The sequence below is a fragment of the Papio anubis genome, chromosome 19, assembly GCF_008728515.1.
Source record: "Papio anubis isolate 15944 chromosome 19, Panubis1.0, whole genome shotgun sequence".
NCBI classification, from domain to species: Eukaryota; Metazoa; Chordata; class Mammalia; order Primates; family Cercopithecidae; genus Papio; species Papio anubis.
In genome coordinates this window covers 10,775,845-10,797,350 of record NC_044994.1, presented here as the reverse complement: position 1 = coordinate 10,797,350, position 21,506 = coordinate 10,775,845, and the positions used below count along the sequence as shown (strand labels likewise).

The window sequence follows — 21,506 nt, the reverse complement described above, 5'->3', positions numbered from 1 at the left end:
GGACAATAGAGCAAGACTCTCTCTCCAAAAAAAATAATAAAATAAAATAAAATTATTAAGTGGTCCCAAGACACCACTTTAAAAGAAAAAAATGACAATTTGATTCTTGGCTAGCTAAAAATCACATTCTGATAACTATAAAAAATGTACATATTTCATTTGCTTTATATGTTATGTTACATATTGTACTTTACTCTCTCAAAATATTATCCTTTCTCTTGTCTCTTTTATTCATCAGCACAGTTATTCAGTAACCTCTCTAAGGAACCATATTAGAACAGGAAAACTGTATCGAACAGTACAGTGACTTTGCCTGACCAGCTTGACTCACCCAACAACGAGGGCTCTGCCACCTAACAGATGCTCACCGTGTGGCAAATTACATTTAAAGTTCAATAACCCAACAAGGTCCAGACTGATTCTCTATAAGATTATAGGATTTTTCTATACTATTGGGTATTATACTATTAATACCACAAATACCAAACTATATCTCAATTTTCATCATCAATTCTGGAAGATAATATTTTGATATTTTATTATAAAAACATAATACACTGTAAATAGCCAGCACAGCAAAAGAGTATACTCTAGAAACCACTGACTACAATAGATTATCAATACATTAGTAAATCATACCTATAAATTTTACAAACAGTATTGATATTAGTTTGATTTTTTACAATGTACCTGCTAATACATTAGCAAATAATTCATTGCAGGAGATTAGAGTGCATAACATCCTCATTAAAAATATATTGATATAAACTTTTAAAAAACTATTATATCTATAACTTAAGCCATGGTTTCTTTTTTCACCAAAATTGTATCAGAGTATTTAGAGTAACTATAACTTAAATAAGTGTATTCGCACTTTTTTTATTCAACAAATATTTCTTGAAGCCTAGTTTGTACCTGGAGAAAAAATAATACACAAAAGAGAAATGGAGTCTAGCCCTGGGAATTTATAGTCCAGTAAGGCAGAGACAAGCAAGCAGACAGTTAGAATACAATGCAGAGCAGTGAGTGTCATGATGGGGAAGTCTGAGCTGTTCTGGTAGTGCTTAAGGAAGCCCTTAACCCATTCTTGAGAGGTCATGGAAGCTTCCAGAAGGAAGGGACAATTAATCTTGTAAAATTAACAATCTTGTAAAATTGAAGGGGCAATTACCTGTAAAATGAGGAGCAAGGGTTGACACAACAGAAGAAGAATGGCAGAGATGGTGAAGATTTATGGCAGGGAAACTGTACGTTCCAAAGCCTAGAAGTAAGAAACAAGGGACATTCTTTGAGGTCCTGCAATAGGTTTCCTATGGCCATATTATCCAAAGATTTAAAATGCTTTGTAGACTTCTATGTGAATAAAATGTACTCTACATAAATTAACTTAAAACTTCCTCTCATGCTGTGGCTGTTTTACTGATGGGGTGGTTGCACCTTTGATGCATGGATGCACTGATGCCACAGCTGCACTGATGCATTGATGCCATTGGTGCATGGATACTATTGATGCCTTGATGCATAGATACCATTTGTGCATTGATACATTGCTGCCATTGATGCAGTCCCTCAGGGATCTTCAGCCATTTGTCAGTAAGAGCAACTCTTTCCTTCCCTCTCTGACAACATAATCATAATTGGTTAACTGATGTTATTTAGATAAGTTCTGTGCTTTTGCCTATATAGACTATTTTGTTGTTGTTTTGAGCCAGAGTCTCCCACTGTGGCCAGGCTGGAGTGCAGTGGCATGATCTCAGCTCACTGCAACCTCTGCCTCCTGGGTTCAAGTGATTCTCCTGCCTCAGCCTCCTGAGTAGCTGGGATTACAGGCGCGCGCCTCCACACTCAGCTAATTTTTGTATTTTTAGTAGAGACAGGGTTTTACCCTGTTGGCCAGGATTGTCTCGATCTCCTGATCTCATAATCTGGCCCCCTCGGCCTCCCAAAGTGCTGGGATTACAGGCGTGAGCCACCGCGCCTGGTCACCTATACAGTATTAACTAGAGTTAATATGCCCTATTAACTAGAGCCAGATATACTACTTCAGGAACATAAGTCATCAGATTTTAGAATTAGTCTATCCTGGGAAACATGGCAAAACCCAGTCTCTACAAAAAGTACAAAAATTACCCAGGCATGGTGGCATGTGCCAATAGTCCCAGCTACTCAAGAGGCTGAGGTGGGAGGACTGGTTGAGGCGAGGAGGTCGAGGTTGCAGGGAGCCACGACTGTGCCACTGCACTCCAGCCTGGATGACAGAGCAAGACCTGTCTTTAAAAAATGTAAATAAATAAATAAAGTTTTTGAGTTATTTATTCAGTGCCAAATTTATTTACTCCTGGGCATTTTCCCCTTCTTCTTCACTCATATGCTGTGGTATTTGTAGATAATAGTTTGAATAATTTTTTTATCAATACCTCTTGGACAATAATGAAAATTGATCTTTTGTCTCAATGTTGTATATTACAGATAACACTGTAATACCAAATTTAATTTCTTCCTCGTATATGCTTTTATTATTTTCCGTTTCTGTGGTCTCATCAGAAACTCTCCCTGCTGCTCTCATTCTGTCAGTTTACTGTGGAAATCCATGACCACAGAGGACTTGAAGAGGTAAACAGCTAATATTAGGACTCTCTAGATTATTTTCAAATAAGGAAGTATTTTTGCAAAGCCTAAACCACTCAGATCTATACACTACAAAAGGATGCCTTTTCAATTTTTATTTTATTTTATTTATTTATTTTTTTTGAGACGGAGTCTCTGTCGCCCGGGCTGGAGTGCAGTGGCCGGATCTCAGCTCACTGCAAGCTCAGCCTCCCGGGTTCACGCCATTCTCCTGCCTCAGCCTCCCGCGTAGCTGGGACTACAGGCGCCCGCCACCTCACCCGGCTAGTTTTTTGTGTTTTTTAGTAGAGACGGGGTTTCACCGTGTTAGCCAGGATGGTCTCGATCTCCTGACCTCGTGATCCACCCGTCTCGGCCTCCCAAAGTGCTGGGATTACAGGCTTGAGCCACCGCGCCCAGCCTCAATTTTTATTTTATTTAACCTCTTTAAGCCTAGTCCCGTGGGGAGAGGAATGCCTACCTCACATGCCTAATAAATGAAGACTGCCTAGTGTTAGTAAGCGGAAGGTCCCTCTTTGAGTTAGATGGTAAGGATATAACACAGAACAAAGCCGAAACCAAATATGCTCACTTTTACCGAAACAATATAAATTCCCAAAACTAAATGCAAATGTGGGTGTTTAAGAAACTAGCAGTTTCCAGGGGGAAAGGAGTTGATTTTTCCAGGTTGCTGCAGATTTCTTAGCCCTTCTGGGTTTCCATTTATTAAAACACAACTGAAGGCTTCTCCTGACATGGATCCACGGCAGCTTGGATCAGAAACGCATCTTACTGTAGTGTGTTGTTAGAAAGACTTTCTTCTGATGATTCCACAACTCCTCAGATGTAGTCAAGGAAGATTCTTCACCTCAACATATGTAAATATTCAAAACTGAGTTGCTACAATCACTCGCAATAGTGAGCGGCATGTCCTAGCCCAGTGCCGAGCACTTAGTGGGAATAGCTGGGGAAAAAAAAAAAAATGTTAAGTTCATTCATGAAGAATTCCCCAAACACTGATAAAGAAAAGACCAACAAACTAGTAGAAAAATGGCCAAACATATTGACATACAGTTCACAGAAAAGGAAAGACAAAATGGCTCTGGAGCATGTGAAATGATGTTCAAAATTTCTCAACATAAGAGAAGTGCAATTTAAGGCCAGGCGTGATGGCTCACACCTGTAATCCCAGCACTTTGGGAGGCCAAGGCAAGTGGATCACCTGAGATCAGGAGTTCGAGACCAGCCTGGCCAACATAGGGAAACCCCTACAAAATTAGCCAGGCGTGGTGGCGGGGCCTATAGTCCCAGCTACTTGGGAGGCTGAAGCAGGAGAATTGCTTGAACCCAGGAGGCAGAGGTTGCAGTGAGCTGATACTGTGCCACTGCACTCCAGCCTGGGCAACAAGAGCAAAACTCAGTCTCAAAAAAAAAGTGCAACTTAAAACAACACTCAGTCATCATTTTTCAATTTCTGAAAAATGTTGATAGGTAACATTTAATAACACTCTGTTGGTAAGAATATGGGAAAATCAGCAGTATAATTGCTTATGGCAAGAACATAAGTTGATTCAACCTTTCTGAAGTACAGTTTTGCAATATATATCAGATAATCTACCCATAAACACAGAAAATTCCTTTTCTAGGAATTACATAGATATATTCAAACAAGTACAAAACAACACATGTACAAGATATGCACTGCAGCGTTACTTGTTATAGCAAAAGACTAGAAACAACCTATAAGCCTGTCAATAGGTGACTGGTTAAATAAATTATGATATATCCACTCAATGAAATATCCTATGCCGGCAGGGTGCTGGAGCTCATGCCTGTAGTCCCAGCACTTTGGGAGGCCAAGCTGGGCAGGAGTTCGAGACCAGCTTGGCCAACATGGCAAAACCCCGTCTCTACTAAAAAAATACAAAGAATTAGCTGGGCATGGCGGCAGGTACCTGTAATCCCAGCTACTCGGGAGGCTGAGGCAGGAGAATCACTTGAACCCAGGTGGAGGAGGCTGCAGTGAGCCAAGATCGTGCCATTGCACTCCAGCCTAGACACTAAAAGTCAAAAAGAAAAAAAGAAAAGAAAGAGGAAGGAAAGAAGGAAGGAAGGGAGGAAGGAAGGAAGGAAGGAAGGAAGAAAGGAAGAAAGGAAGGGAGGGAGGGAGGGAGGGAGGGGAAAGAAAGATCCTATAGCCATTAAAATTAATGAGGATGCTTTTTTGTAACAATATAAAATAATTTCAAATGTTAAGTTTAAAAAACACAAAGTATAAAACCATGTGAAGAGTATGCTACCATTTGTATGAAAAGAGAGGGGGGACTGTCTGCTTACGTGTTTGTTGGCATATACATAAAGTAGTTCTGGAAGCATGTTTACAAAACTCATAGCATTGTTTCCTTACAAAGAGAGAAGACTGCTTGGCTGATGAATGGGATGGAAGGGAAATTTATAAGCCTTATTGTAATTTTGAATCGTGACTATATTTCATATGCAAAAAATAAATTCAAAAATTGAAAATAAAAGGACACTTGAACTCTGAGCACTGATTCTATCTCAGCCTCTGTGATCTTGAATCACTGCATTTCTCTGTAGCTCATTTTTTCCCTTCAAAAAATAAGAAAGTTAGACTGGCAAATCTGTCCGTTTCCCTCTAATTTTAGAGTTTTAGTTAGGCATATGTAAGAAATCATGGCTTCAGGGAAAAAAATAGAATAATACTTTTACACATTGTATATATAAAGTTTAACGGTGGCTCTGGCCCATGCAATTGTGATTCTATTTCTTCATAGTCGTGTAGCAAAAGCCTGGATTCAATGCAAGCAGGCCTACCCCTCCTTCTTACAAACACATGACATCAACATGGTCTTTATGAAAATTGGAGGTGTCTATGTAGAGCCTCTGTAACCACATGCCAAGCAAGCAGGTACTTGTAATTCTCCAACTTAGGACTCCTGAAGACAAGTAGTTCTCACTTTTTAACACAGTCCACTTAAGGAAAGTCAAAGACCCGAAGACCTTCTCATCCCACCCATTCTCGCTGTGGTAAGAATCTGCTTCACTCAATACAGAAACATTCTGGTTTATACCTGTGCATACACACAACTTAGTGGTTTAGAAGTTGCCACACACAGCTAAAAATCTACTTTCGATGAAAAGTAGGGCCAAGAATACAGTTGTTGCAAATATGCAATGCTCTACACTGTAACCAAACAACTCCCAACACTAACTTAAAACTACAAAGCAAAAGAGCAGCAACTAAAAATAATACCACACTCAAAAAACCAGGAATGATTTAAGGATAAGAATTTCTCTTTGATATTGTGGGAATTGCATTTGTCTAAATGTGAACAAGGGCAATAAGAGTTTTGCAAACTTGCCAACAACTACATGATAGCCAGATGCTTTAGCCAAAAGATACTGAATTAGAATCCCTAGTTACCTGCTAATTTTCATTTATGAAACCAAATTTTAGTCAACTTTAATAACTCATTCAAAAGATTATTGGAACTAGTTCTTACTTATAATCTAAAAATGAGAGTCTATGGAACATGTAGTTTGCCTCCATATCCCTCATTTGTAAGAGAATATTTATTCCTACATTTTAAAGATCAAATGATCAAACAAGTTGTAACAATATTTTAAAAACTGCAAAGGGATTGATATATTTCGCAAATGTAAATCATTATTAGCATTTGTTATCATTATTAAATCCTGAGGTGGCTCAGGCTATAATAGTCATGCAGTATTGAGCTGGTACGGATAATAACCACTGAGTTGTTAAAGATTTCGAAGGATTCTGGTAAGATTGAGCAATTTTGGCAAATGTTAATTTCTTATTTTTTTTTTCACATAATAGAGACCAGGTTTCACCATGTTGGCCAGGCTGGTCTCAAACTCCTGACCTCAGGTGATCCGCCAGCCTCCACCTCCCAAAGTGCTGGGATTACAGGCATGAGCCACCACACCTGGCTGACAAATGCTAATATTTAATTGAGTTATTGAAATTAAAGTTATTCTAAAACATTGTTTAGAAAGTTATATATTGGGAATGAACCAATAGATGATTACATAATATGCATATATTTGATTCATATAGACAAATTTCCTAACAAGTATGTTTTGCCACGGCACCCAATCTTTAGTTTCTAATAAGCAACTGTTGAGGAAGTGAAATGCACCAAATTTTCACATTCTGCATTTGGGAAATATGCCCTGGAGATATTTAATAACACACTCTGCTTTTTTGCAATGATTATGTTAGTATATACAAACTTACCTTCAGGATCTGTTTTAATTACAAATGTGTCATGCATAAAACATGTGGAATCATTTCAATATGTTCATTATCCTTTGCTTCATTCTTCAATTCACAAGGCAACTTTAATTGTAGTATATTCATCAACTCTTCTTTAGTCTTAAGATTTCCACAGATATTAGTTCAGCTTAAATTTATAGAAAATAGTCCTCTGGCAGGTTGCCCCTGATTGGGTTCCACATGAGAGGACAGTATTAATCAATGTACTGGAAAACATGTAAGCGCCAAAGCCATATTAAATCTAGGCTCCATCCCATAGGACCCTGATTATGGAAATAGATTCACATATTTTAGTGTTAATGTTTGCAACCACAATTCTTTCTCAAATGAAACCCGAAGCACTCATGCAGATTAGCACTGGTCTAACATTTTAAAACTTGGCTTTTAATCAAACTTCAGAGGAAATGATTGCAGCCTCACTGCGTACTTATTCTCCCTACTTTGCCAGGGTAACATGAAGCTTAATTAGTCCTCTGTTGAGGCTATTTGCTCCTCTGAAGTTTAAGTTTCTATGAAGGTTGAATCATTAAATAATTGCAGTGGAAACATTTTTTACAATTCTTTCCCCAAATCAAAAGTAATTTGAAAAAGCCCAAGGTACCTAACATTGTAGGGATTGAAATGTAATTAGTTGGTAGATATACTAGAATTTATTTGAGACAGTGGACCAGAAGTTGATGCTCAGAGGAGGAATCCAAATAAAAAGCCACTGTGAATGAAAGCAAAGAGGCAAATATGTAAAGAAAGTCAGAGAATTTCAGGAGGAAAAAAAAAAAAACCAGCAAGAAGTCATTAAAAGTGGATGGCATCATTAAACATCAAGGGCAACTTAGGTGATTTTTTACAAGAGTTAGGTGCCCTGAGGAGAAAGGGCCTAATTGAACCAGCATTCAAGTGGCTGAAAGGAAAGCAATTTTGACCAGCCACCAAAAAGTAGATTTAAACCCAGACAAAAAAAAATGGAGGGAAACTTTCTTTCCCAGTAAGTATACGGAGAGAGAAATACCTCTATCCTAATGCTAGAGCAATTGTTTTGTACCTTTTGCCCACCAAGACACATGTGGCACATAATGTTTCCATTTAGACACACCCTTACAAGCACAAAAAACCTAGCATATTAGATAGGTGCAACTGTTCACCACATTTCATTTCTTTCTCTTCCACTCTAGAATTGTCACATGTGACTGTCATCTGTGTGGGATAGGCACTGTAATGGGTGGGAAAAGTCAATCATTAATTATTCAGAATGATTGAGACACCTCTAGTTGCTACCACTCCCGAGCAGAGGTTAAGATAAACTAGAAAGGGCAACTGGAAATGCCTAGGGAAGGCCAGAGTGTCTGACTACTTGTCAATAAGCTCATGAGAGCCCCCGGGTTAAAATAATTAGCCATTCCCCAAAGGCTCTGTGGATCTCAGCCCTGTCACTCACTAACAACCTTCTAGACCAACAGCCAAGATTTCTCTATGAGCTCGCACAACCTTCTACTATAACAGAAGAAATAGGGATAAACAAAATTCAATCTAGATTTTTAAAACTATAACCTACATATTTTAAATTTTGGACATCTAGTGAAATAATGTCAGCTCACCCCTCAATATATAACTTTCTAAGCAATGTTCTAAAAAAGGTAGATTGTGAAAACAAAAAGTTGACTACCAAGGGAACTTGCTTCTGATATGGATCTTGTCAAAAATATGAAACTAAAAACCCACCACAGGGAATTGAAGCCTACAGAGAAAATCCAAAAAGTCTTTCTCATTTCACATCTTTTAGGAAGCTTATTTTGTACACATCTCTTATCTGAGATACAGTACTTTACTGTCATTACCATTCAGACTGACATTCAATCACCTACTTCCTGTAAGTTTATTTAATTTTTCTGTTATGTCTTCTCATTCCAATTAGATTATAAATTCCAGATGATCAGCATTGTATTCCTCTCAGCCTAAAGGCCATGTGGGGCACAAAGAAGGCGTGCTGAATGTTTGTTTGTGACCAAGTCCCACGCTGTTGCCCAGGCTGGAGTGCAGTGGCGTGATCACAGCTCACTGCAGCCTCGAGCTCCTAGGCTTGAGTGATCCTCCTGCCCAACCTCCTGAGTTGCTGGGACTATAGGCACACACCACAACACCTGGCTAATTTTTAAATTTTTTTGTAGAGAGGGGGGGTCTTCCTATGTTGCCCAGGCTAATTTTGACCTTCTGGCCTCAAGCAATCTTCCCACGTGGGCCTCCCAAAGTGCTGGGATTATGGGCATGAGCCATTGCACCCTGCCAGCATGCTGTTAAATGCTTGTATGATTAATTAAGTAAATTTAATTAATTTCTACATTTCTCTATTGTTTTCTTTCTAGCCATCATTTTCTGTGGATTTATTTAAACACTATTGCAATTAGAGTAAACAAATATATGTATGTGTATGTGTCTATGTATATATAATACCTAAAGGCAACTGGTAGCTGTCATAAACTGGGAATTAAGAAAAATGTATCTGCCTTTGGCAGGGTGCAGTGGCTCACGTCTGTAATCCCAGCCCTTTAGGGGGCCAAGGCAGTATATCACTTGAGGCAAGAGTTCAAGACCATGGCCAACATGGTGAAACCCCATCTCTACTAAAAATAAAAAAATTAGCTGGGTGTGGTGCTGGGTGCCTGTAATCCCAGCCACTAGGGAGGCTGAGGCACGAGAATCACTTGAGCCTTGGTGGCAGAATGTTGCAGTGAGCCTAGACAGTGCCACTGCACTAGAGCCTGGGTGACAGTGAGACTCCATTTCAAAAGAAAAAAAAAATATATATATATATATACACACACACACACACACACACACATACATATCTGTCTTTAATCAGATACATCATCAAAAACTGAAATGAATATACTTTTAACCTTGGACAGAAACTGCTTTTAATATGGAAATGTTGGTGAACTCTTAGGGAAAATAGACTAAAATGTACATCTGAATCTAAGGAACATTTTTGTCCACAGATTAAACACATAATTACATAAGTTGAGTTTATTTTAGTATTATTCTAATGGTTTTCTTTTGCACCAGTTTTATTCCTGAAAGTTATCTTCTCCTTACTTCTAGTGTCACTTTTTTAAAGAAAGCTCTTACCAAGATAAATCTCAGAAAATACAAATCTAAGCAAGACAATTTAGGGTAACTTAGTTTATAGAGATTTGCATTTATAGCCACATTATTACGTTAAGAAATAAAGGTTGGCGTGCCCCATCATATGTTCCTGGCCAGTTTTGCAGAAAGTAACGTCAACCTAGAAAACAACATGAAAGCCAGCAACTGAGTTTCTAATGTTATGCTCACTATGGGGAACATTACATTGAGCAAAAGAGGCCAACAAATGCCATGTGTGAGCAACCTGAACTCCTCAAAGGAAAGAGGAAAAATGTTATGTTAGATCAGTGGTTCTCAACCCTTGTTGAAAGTAGAAACCTGAGAAGCTTAAAAACAAAAAACAAAAAACCATTGCTTGTCTCCCATCCCTAGACATTCTATTTACTTTGTCTGGGAGAGTCACAGGCATTGCCGGGACAGTGGTGCACACTTAAAATACCAGCTACTCAGGAGGCTGAAACAGGAGGATCCCTTGAGCCCAAGAGTTGATAGATCAGCCTGGGCAACATATTGGGACATCCCTCTCAAAAAAAAAAAAAAAAAAAAAAATTATTAGATGCATATAATGTACAGCCAGAGTTGAGAACCATTAGGCTAAATGATATAAAATTACAAATAAGCTTTCTAAAAAGACACATTTTCCCTCTTTATACTTCCAGTGCTAATTCAGGCAAAGTCTGAGCTACTCTTTAGTACAGCCCTCTTTATGTAGACTTAAAAGTTAACACATACATATACACAAGCCTCTAGGTTTCCCATGAAAACCATCTGTCAAAATTATACTAGCTAGAACCAACATGTTAAAAACTACAATTATAAAGAATGTTAATTCTTTGATTCTATTGAATTTCCACGGACTTTTTTGATCTCAAGTGATAAAAGCTAAATCATTCTAGCTGGAGTGAAAAGTGGAGGAATGGATTTAATCAGCAAATAGCTAGAAAGGACCAGAATAGGTCTCACATGAAGCACAATAGATCTAGGACCCAAATAAAGTCACCAAGACTTGGTTTCTTACTCTCATACTCCCTTGCACTAGTCCTTATCTCTGCTTCCCTCTCGACATGGATGTCATTCTTTCTGTCATGAGTACCCTACTCTGTGAGTTCCTACTCCAAGTGGTAGGAATCCCAGGTTCACATCTTTACAGCACCCTATCCTGAAAGGCAAAATATGGCTTTTCCTGCTCCTTCAGGAGAAAAGTCCCAGATAATGCCTCTGCTGGCTCCAAGTTGGATCACAAGCCCATACTGAAAATCTCAAAAATATTACCTGCCTATAATATATCACTCAAAAAATTAATTGAGTTTTAAAATGTTAATACGAGGACTGGGCACGGTGGCTCACGCCTGTTATTCCAACACTTTGGGAGACCAAGGCGGGTGGATCACTTGAGGTCAGGAGTTCAGGATCAGCCTAGCCAATATGGCAAAACTCCCTCTCTACCAAAAATACAAAAATTAGCCGGGTGTGGTGGCACATGCCTGTAATCCCAGCAACTCTGGAGGCTGAGGCATGAGAACTGCTTGAACCCGGGAGGCAGAGGTTGCAGTGAGCCGAAATCACACCACTGCACTCCAGACTGGGCAACAGGGCGAGACTCAAAAAAATAAATAAATAAATAAACAAAATAAACTATTAATAGGAATAAACATAGAAAAGAAGCAAAGAGAGTAAAACACCACTTTGGAGAATTCTATATTTGTCTGGAACAAAATTCACCTAACAGGAAATACAGTAGTTGAATCATAAAAATAGTCAAAGGTCATATCAAGGTCAGACTTTTATTTAAAGGGATGAATTTTATTTTTATTCTGAGACCAAAGGGGGCCACAAAAGGATTTCAGGAAAAGAATGAGATGATCAGATTTGTTTTAGGAAGATTACTTTGGCATATGGGAATAGATTGAAGAGAATGCATTTTAAAAATAGACACAAGTTAGAAGGATATTACAGTTATCCACATGAAAAGAAATCTAAACTTATACTAAGGCAATGGTTAAGACAAATAGAGACAAGAAATGGATTCGAGATTTTTAAGGATGTGGTATCTACAGTAACTAGATTGGGTATTAGATGCCCAGAAAGGAAGAGGATTCAGAATGACTCACTGTTTCCTGGCTTGGGAAACTTGGAGGATAGTCATGCTGTTAACTAAGAATTCAGGAATAGAGGCAGGTTTGGAATGGATAGATGATAAATTCAGTTTAGTGTTAAAGTTGTCTATAGGATTGAAATGGAGGCCAACTCATACTGTAAAGCCAACTATAAGATCAACTTTAATTATAAAGTCAAATGTTAGATGATTAAGGCATAAATATATTAAAGTCACACTCAGGACAAAGATAGAACCAGAAAGGGGAGCTAGATGACATTTCTAATGAATGTGGAAGAGACAAATTAGTAAATAACCCCAACTACAATGGTATAAAGGACATTCTAGCCAGATGGCATGAGCCTCCAGAAAGATCTAACATGAGGAGAAAACAAAGGTTTTGAAATAGAAGTAAGGACAAAATGAACGCTGACCTGACCCCTGTCCAGATCTGGTCATGGAGATTGGAGAGCAGCAGCAGTCACTTGGCCAGGATGTGAAGCGGGTGGGAGAACACTGGGTATCAGCAAGGGCAAACAAGCGCACTATGAAGTCTTCTGTTTTGACTCGCCAGCATCCAAACCCCCTTTCTACTGTGGGGGAAATCCCAGAGGAGATGAGGGCAGGGCACACTTTTGGGAAGCCTTACAAAGAAGGCACTAGCACATGACTTAGGTTCTGCCATCTCCATGTCCCGCCCTGGACCTTGAGACAGTTGTGTAAGGGCACGGTGAACTTGAGAAATTTTTCACAGCACAAGCAGCAGTTCAACTGACGGTCCCATGACTCATTAGGACATGAGGCGTATTGTAACATTAAACATGCCATACCCAATATTGTTCGGGCTTCAGTAGTATTGAAAGGACTTACAATACTCACTTCCGCCCTAAAAGCACCACTTCCTGTCATGTGATATAGTCTATTGTCTGTTCTCATGTGACAATTTGGGGGAAGTGGGGAGAAGACAATTTGAAAACAGAGGTTAGTAGAATTTTTAATAATACAGTGTCATGGTAATTTTTAACTCTAAAATATTAATTTTTACATACATTTTATTATTAAACTACAGAACACAGATAGCCAAGGGCTCAGTGATGGCAGTGACAGAGGTGGTGACCCAGCAGCAGGCCCCACAACAAACTGACCCTGTGCCGGGCCCGGGCCGTGATTCCAGCTGCAGCTGCACAGCCTCACTTGTCTCCTGCCCATCTTCCGACCCTGATTCTCAAGCCTTCTCATTATTGGGTTTCTTGGCAATCAATTCCTTTTATGTTTAAGTTAACCAAAGTTGGTTTCTGTCGTTTTCAACTGAGAACTCTTAATAGCTATAGATGAAAAGCACTTCCAGAGGAGGAATGGAGAGTGCCGTATGCTGGAGTCCCTGGCTGTTTTAAGAAACCCAACATTGTAGTATTTGGAGTTTCACAGAGTTTCTGTGGAAGAGAAAAATGATCTGATAAAATGAAAATGTAAGTACATGTATGTCAGAATATACCATAACTACCACCCAGGCTGGATGCAGTGGCACGATCTCGGCTCACGGCAGCCTCCACCTCCCAGGTTCAAGCAATTCTCCTGCCTCAGCCTCCCCAGTAGCTGGGACTACAGGCAGGCTACCACACCCTGTTATCTCTTGTATTTTAGTAGAGGCGGGGTTTCACCATGTTGGCAGGCTGGTCTCCAACTCCTGACCTCAAGTGATCCACCCACCTTGGCCTCCCAAAGTGCTGGGATTACAGGTGTGAGCCATTGTGCCCGGTCCAGGAATACCTTCTTTCTCTGGCCACGATTTTGTGTCGGTTGTTTTGCTCCCAATGAAACAGAAATTATATAAGTGATCAAATTTGTCCAAAGACTTTAGTCTTTATTTCCTACCAAATGCAGGGCCTAGTAGTTTCGCCTGTGCATTTCCTATACTTCCGCCTGAAAGGTGAGATTCTACAACCACCTACACGTCCCGGATTTGAGAGGCAGCGACACTCCCTCAGCAATGAGTTTCTTGGGTGAGTGATAGAGGGATGGTGCTTGACCTTGACAATTAAGCATCTATATGTGTGACCAGATGGTCTTATGGAGGTAGGGCAGAGGTGGAAGTAGGGGTAGGAAGAGGAGAGTGTCCCCATCCCTTTAGCTGTTTCACTCAGCCAAGAAGTTAAGATTCCAACTGTAAGTCTACTTGTAATTTTTTCTTACCTTCCATGGGCTACTGAAGGAAACATATATAAAGCAAATAATCATGATTATGAAATGTAAGAGCTTTTAGCAGGAGATGAGTAGACCTTCCACATTTTCTCATGTTCCCACCTCTGGGAAGGGGCACAAAGGACCAAGTTTACATCACATAAGCACTGCAGGTCACAGTCATCTCTAGGCATCCCATCTGCTTTCCATGAGAAGGAAACATTGTTTCCTGAGTGTCCAGTCCCATGCAGGAGATTTTCTCAAGGTCTATCTACCTCATCTATATATAATCATTTTGCCGCTGCATCTGGCACTTCACATCTTGGTCTTAGCTTCACTTCCAGCAGCAGTACACTTACATATGACTAATTATGAGAATTAATACATCAAACTCCAATGAGCTTGGTTTTGAACCTGTGGAATCCTTAGCCAGGATGAGCATCCCTGTTAATCTATAGAATGCATGCCTATAGGAAGTCCAAAGCACACAGCAGAAGGCCTGGCAAAAATTCTGGACAATGAAGGGGATGGCTTGAGAAGGGGTTGCAGGCCTGCAGCCTTGCTGGAATAGCCTCGCTGGAAAGGACAGAGGCCTACAGAGACTGACACTTCAGGGGTGTGGAAGATGACAGGGCTAAGAGACAAAGTGAGATTATCTAGTCACAGCTGTGGCTGGAACACATTCCAGGTGACTGTGCTGACACAGAGGAAAGTGTCTAGAGTTGCCCGAAACAGATTAGCCTTTGTTAGTGAAATCCAGTAAGAGCTCTCCAACCCGCAGAGGGCTGTCTGGGCTCTGACGGGAACATTGGCTTAAAGGTTTTATGCTTCAGCAAAATACAGGTGTTAGTGGACTGGGTTGCCAGGGGAGGGTGAGGCCTATATCAGAATGGAAGTAACCAACTTCCAGTGACCTTTTAAGGAGGCAGAACAAAATGCCACCACGGCCATGCTATCTGTCCTCACACTCAAACTCACATGACTCCTGTTGCACTTTTATCTTTTACACTTAAGTTTTCTATCATTTTGTTACTATTCTATACTCTGTAATCCAGCAATTATAAATTGTAAGCCCAGGAGGCCAGGGACCATGTCTGTCTTGTTCCACACTACATCCCCTTGGACTACATGCTAAGTAGTAGATATATTTAAAATATTTGCTCAGCTACTGAAGAAACTAGATTGTTGACCCGAGTGATAAATACTTTATCATCATATCTTCCACTCTATCAAGATGCACTAAAAAGCTAAAAACTTCTAAAATAGTCCCATGTCATATTTTGGTCCTTTTTCTTGGGTATGTACAAAACAATTACGTCATAGATTAAAAATTTAAAGTGGGCCAGGCGCAGTGGCTCACAGCTGTAATCCCAGCACTTTGGGAGGCCGAGGTAGGTGGATCACGAGGTCAGGAGTTCAAGACCAGCCTGACCAATATGGTGAAACCTCATCTCTATTAAAAATACAAAAATTAGCCAGGCGTGGTGGCACGCACCTGTAGTCCCAGCTACTCAGGAGGCTGAGGCAGGAGAATCGCTTGAACCCAGGAGGCAGAGACTGCAGTGAGTCGAGATCGTGCCACTACACTCCAGCCTGAGTGACAGAGCAAGACCCCAGCTCAAAAAAAAAAAAAAATTTTAAGTGAACTCCAACATTTGAAATTACAAGTAGAATACTGAGAATATTGTAAAAATAAAGTCTATCAATACGCAAAATCCCCTGGGTCTCAGTAAGGTGGAGACAAGCTTCAGATATGCATCCCTGTGGGCACTACATTTCTATCATGTGAATGCACTCTTCACTATATTTGTGCAGACATGGGATGGTATATGACTATTAGAACAATAGCAGTTGTATAATTTTTAACAAAATTGTCTTGGTACAGTTCGAGATCAGCCTGGGTAACATGGTGAGACTGATTCTCTACAAAAATACAAAAATTAGCCATGTGTGGTGTGTGGTGCCCTGCACCTGTAGCCCCAGCTACTTGGGAGACTGAGAGGTGGGAGGGTTCCTTAAGCCTGGGAGGTTGAGGCTGCAGTGAGCCATATCACCCCCAATGCTCTCCCACTTGGGCAACAGAGCAAGACCCTGTCTCAAAAAAAAAAAAAAAAAAATCGTCTTGATATTTATAGGAGTAAGTTTTCTAAAACATTTATTTCCACAGGTATTCCATCATTAAAGTATGGAACACTGAAAAAAAATGACATGAAAAGCCTGAATGATATAAGAAATTCAGTAAAATCCTAATTAAAATGAATGTTGCATAATAGCAATTCTTACCAATATATGTCTTTTATAAAATGCTTATGAATACTTTAGAGAATCAGGGCACAGATTTGTAGTCTTTAAACACTCCAGAAAATAATTATTTCTATGTGCAAAAGAATTGACAATGTTCTCTTAGTATTATAAGTTGTACCACTTTAGCAACTCTAAATTATTTGAAAACCATACATTTACTACTGAGCTAATATTATAAAATAGCTTGTGGGGTTATTAAAATCATTCACTTTCTCTAGTTAATAAATATGGAAGAAAATCATTCTACTTAAGAAAAGATTTCCCCCTATGAAGAAAGCATGAGTGTCTACTCTTTTAGGAACCAGCCTATCTTTAACTGTCTTCCAATCTTCCTTTTTTGTATTTTTTTTATTTTTTGAGATGGAGTCTTGCTCTGTCGCCAGGCTGGAGTGCAGTGGCGTGATCTCGGCTCACTGCAACCTCTGCCTCCCGAGTTCAAGTGACTCTCCTGCCTCAGCCTCCCGAGTAGCTGGGATTACAGGTACACACCACCACATCTGGCTAATTATTGTATTTTTAGTAGAGACAGGGTTTCAGCATGTTGGCCAAGATGGTCTCAATCTCCTGATCTCATGATCCGCCTGCCTTGGCCTCCAAAAGTGCTGGGATTACAGGCGTGAGCCACCGTGCCCGGCCAACTGTCTTCCAATCTTTCTATTCCACTGACATGCCTGTTTCTTAGGAAAGTTATGAACATTACTGCAATATTATATCTTCTTAAATATTTCTACAGGTCTGAACCCTCTATTAATCCCCACCTTCTGGAAAACTCTTACTTCCATTTGGGAGAAAGGAGAAGAGGGTTTGAGACCTGTCACTGTGGGTAAAACGGTAGACAAGTCACTTAACCTCTCCGGGCCTCATTTGTAAAAGAGGGATGCATAATAATGTAAATAATGTCTGCCCCACAGAGTTGTGAGGACAAATAAGATACTGCATGTAGCAGTCCTTTGTAAACTGCACAACTTTACAAACACACTAATGCATTATGTCTGGCAACGAAAATTTCCACTCACTCCATCAAAAACCTCCCTTCCCTACATTAACCTTCAACTTTAATACAAACATTTCCAATCCAGCATGAAACACATCTTTCTCAAGTTCCTACCATGCATAAAGCAAGGTGCTAGGAGCTAAAGATCCAAAAGGGAAGAGTCAGGGAGGAGGCTGAAAACTGCATGAGCTCAGCTATCCCATTGTGTGTAACAGAATAGAACAACCTTGAGACATGTTGTGTACAAGCATTATCAAAATGCTTGACTTTGAGAGTTTTTTTCTCTCTTTATGTTCTTTTACTTAATAACTTTCAGAAATTTCAAGAGAGCAAACATATATTTTCTGAAATTAAAAGCTTTTAGAGTACCAAGCTTACAATAGAACATGTGTCCTCAGAGACAATAAACCATCTGTCCTATCAATATGTTTAAAATCCTAGTGTGATATAATGCCAAATATAGTATATTTCTCAGTCTTAACATATGGAAAGGTTGACAGAGTCTCAAGGCCCTGATTCCTCCATGGACCGCCCACCTCCATCATAGGTCCAAGAGTGAGTTTTAGAACCTCATCTGTTGTAAGCTTGGACAGATCAAGCATAATGCAAAGATCACTTTGTCTAGAGTTAGGCTTGGGCTGGACTGTCCATGTGTCCTCTGGGCCCTGCCATATTGCCTGCTGGGCTTTCCTAGGCACCCTCCCAAGTGAAAGAGGTACCCCTGGGCCCTTCTTTCCAGCCACTGGAGAGAAGAGACAAGAGGGGAACAGAAAGAAAGAGAAGGATAAGGAGAAAGGAAGAGATCCAAAAGTAAATGGCCACCCCCAAAAAGTAACATGTGAAGAAAAGCACTTTTAGCTTCTTCATACTTTCCCCTGAAACTTTCCCCTTTATGCCAGGCTCCACCCCATGGTCTGGATATATGGACCCAAGGATTTCATTCTAGATCAAGCTTCTTTTCTCTAGGAGGGAGGAAGGGGTAAGTATGAGTTCAGCTGGGCTCTTACTCCCGTGCCTTCTGCCATGAGAAAGTCATGTCCTATTCAAGGCTGTTCCTCTGGCCTGAGACACTGAATGAGAAGATGTACATAGTGTCTGAATCTGACCTGTGATCTGAAGCAGAACCATGCCAGCCAACCTGCAACTACAAACATATAGAGTGAGAAATAAATCATGTTAATGTAAACCACTGAGATTTTGAAGTGGTTTACTGTTACACAGTATAACGCAGCAAACACTACCGAATTAATCTCCCAAAATAAGGCATGCAACAACTGTGTTTGCCCTATTACTCCTCAGCTGACACAATCGAGTCAATAACTTAATTGTAGCCTCTTCTGGCTTTCCATCTCCCAAAATCTTTTTAATGTCCCATAAAGCCGATTTGGACACCATTACTAATAGGTAAAAACCAATTTTACCTATTAGACGTTTACAGAACATTCCAACTAACAACAGCAGAATACTATTTTTCTAAATACATATGAAATATTCACCAAAATAAATCATATGCTGGGTGATAAAATAAGTCTCAAATAATTTTAAAAGAGATTTAAATTTATGCTTGAAATTTAACCAAAATCTCAACCGTGGCCTTGGGCAAGTCATTTAATTTCTTGTTACCTCTGTAAAGCAGGCTAACAACATTGCTTCACAAATGTTACAAAGATTAAATTATTTCCTGAATAAAATTCTTAATCAGTGTGTGACACATGACAGCTGATAGTGCTGATTTTGTCATTGTCGTTATCCTTAACTTGCGTTAAAGACCTCCCAAACTCAGTCAAGAACTGCTTATCAGTAAATTCCAAAGAAAAGCCCTCACTAGAAGCCATTATCTTCAGCAAACCAGTGCAGGAACAGAAAAACAAACACCACATGTTCTCACTTATAAGTGGGAGCTGAACAATGAGAACACATGGACACAGGGAGGGGAACAACACACACTGGGACCTGCTGTGGGAGGGAATGCAGGGGGAGAGAATTAGGGAAAAGAGCTAATGCATGCTGGGCTTCATACCTAGGTGATGGGTTAATAGGTACAGCAAACCACCATGGCACATGTTTACCTATGTGACAAACCTGGACATCCTGCACATGTACCCCAGAACTTAAAAAACTAAAATAAATATAAAAAACTAAAGAAAAAAAAAAAAAGAAAGAATAGCCCTCAAATATATATGCGTATAATCAATAATCGTGGTGATCTTAATCAAGTTGAAGACTGAAACACAGGAATTTTTTTGCATCTATCATCAATATTTTGGCCTCAAGACAATCAATTTCCATTCTCATATCAATGTAAAATTATTAACTTACATGTCATTGCAGATAATGCGAAAGCAAAGCTAATCCACTCAGGTGAATCAGAATCTCATTTTCAGCACTGAAGTTCCCTATGCTTATACGTCTGCTCCAATTTTTCAATTAAAAAGGTTTTCTTCAATTTAGAATATACTGTCTTTAAAGTTTCCATCAATCTAAGGCACTCAAAAAAGGAAAAGGTCATTGAGATGGTATGGCAAATGAGAAAGAACGAAGTGACAACAAAATGCAAGAGCTAAAGGACTCATAGAAAATAAGAAAATGGGCCGGGCGCGGTGGCTCAAGCCTGTAATCCCAGCACTTTGGGTGGCCAAGGCAGGCAGATCACCTGAGGTCGGGAGTTCGAGACCTGCCTTACCAACATGGAGAAACCTCATCTCTACTAAAAACACAAAATTAGCCAGGCATGGTGGTGCATGCCTGTAATCCCAGCTACTCGGGAAGCTGAGGCAGGAGAATCGCTTGAACCTGGGAGGTGGAGGTTGTGGTGAGCTGAGATTGTGCCATTGCACTCCAGCCTGGGCTACAAGAGTGAAACTCCATCTCAAAACAAACAAACAAAAACAAGAGAACCTAGACTTAAACCTCACACCTCATACAAAAAAAATCAAACTTATTATGGACTTAAATACAAAACGTGAAACATTTTTATAAAATAGGAGAAAATATTCATGACCTAGGGATGGGCAAAGAGTTCTTAGACTTAACACCAAAAATATAATCAATAAAAGGAAAAATTTATGAATTGGACTTCATTGAAATTAAAATATTTATTCTTGAATGGGTCAGGCATGGTGGTTCACGCCTGTGATCCCAGCACCGTGGGAGGCCGAGGCGGGCGGGTCACGATGTCAGGAGATGGAGACCATGCTGGCTACCACGGTGAAATCCCGTCTCTACTAAAAATAATAATATGAAAAATTAGCTGGGCGCGGTGGCGAGCGCCTGTAGTCCCATTACTCAGGAGTCTGAGGCAGGAGAATGGCCTGAACCTGGGAGGCGGAGCTTGCAGTGAGCTGAGATCGCGCCACTGCACTCCAGCCTGGGCGACAGAGCCAGCCTCCGTCCCCCATGTGACTGTACAACCCTTCCCTGACACCTTGGAAAACCAAAGGGTCAGAGTGTTCAGCCACACAGAATATTCTTCCAAGAGATTAAAAGTGTTCCTAGTAAATCTGCTCAATCAATGCAGAGCACCTACAGGAAATTTAAGAGCACTGGCCCTCAGCCATCTCAGCAGAAGCCCAAAGAACAGAGGGACTATCTTGAAAAGATCTGTGGATTCGGCTCTAGTCTGATTATGTGAATCCCAATGAATTCCAAGCAAGATCCACAAGGTCCTTGAGAAGTGCAGAACAGCAGAAAACTTGGCCTAAAAGGGACAGAAAGTACGAGACGAAAAGAAGGCTGTCAGATCCCCAAAACTCTACATACAGGAAGCAGGTTGAAAAAAGAACTCAGATGCAAGCACGTGCTGTCTTTCATAGAAAAGGAAGGATATCTCAGAGGATGGAACCAAACATCCAGAGGGTTGAACCAAG

The 21,506-nt window shown here is 40.1% G+C and overlaps 1 protein-coding gene across 3 annotated transcripts in view; it reads right to left on the bottom strand.

Moving 5' to 3' along the window:
• Positions 1 to 521: 521 nt before the first annotated feature.
• METTL4 (methyltransferase like 4) overlaps positions 522 to 21,506 on the bottom strand; it is a 61,527-nt gene continuing 40,542 nt past the window's right edge. Inside the window, exons 10-12 of one of the 3 annotated variants that reach the window (XM_031658728.1) lie at positions 6,890 to 7,093; positions 3,401 to 3,571; positions 522 to 1,261 (exon numbers count right to left, since the gene is read on the bottom strand). Coding sequence is in view for 2 of the 3 variants with exons in the window: in XM_031658729.1 (XP_031514589.1) it covers positions 7,047 to 7,093 (47 nt within the window). In the remaining variant the exon portion in view is untranslated. Of the gene's footprint in view, positions 1,262 to 2,968; positions 3,572 to 6,889; positions 7,094 to 21,506 lie in introns of those variants that run through there. The other 2 variants (XM_031658729.1, XM_031658730.1) reach the window with 2 other exon arrangements.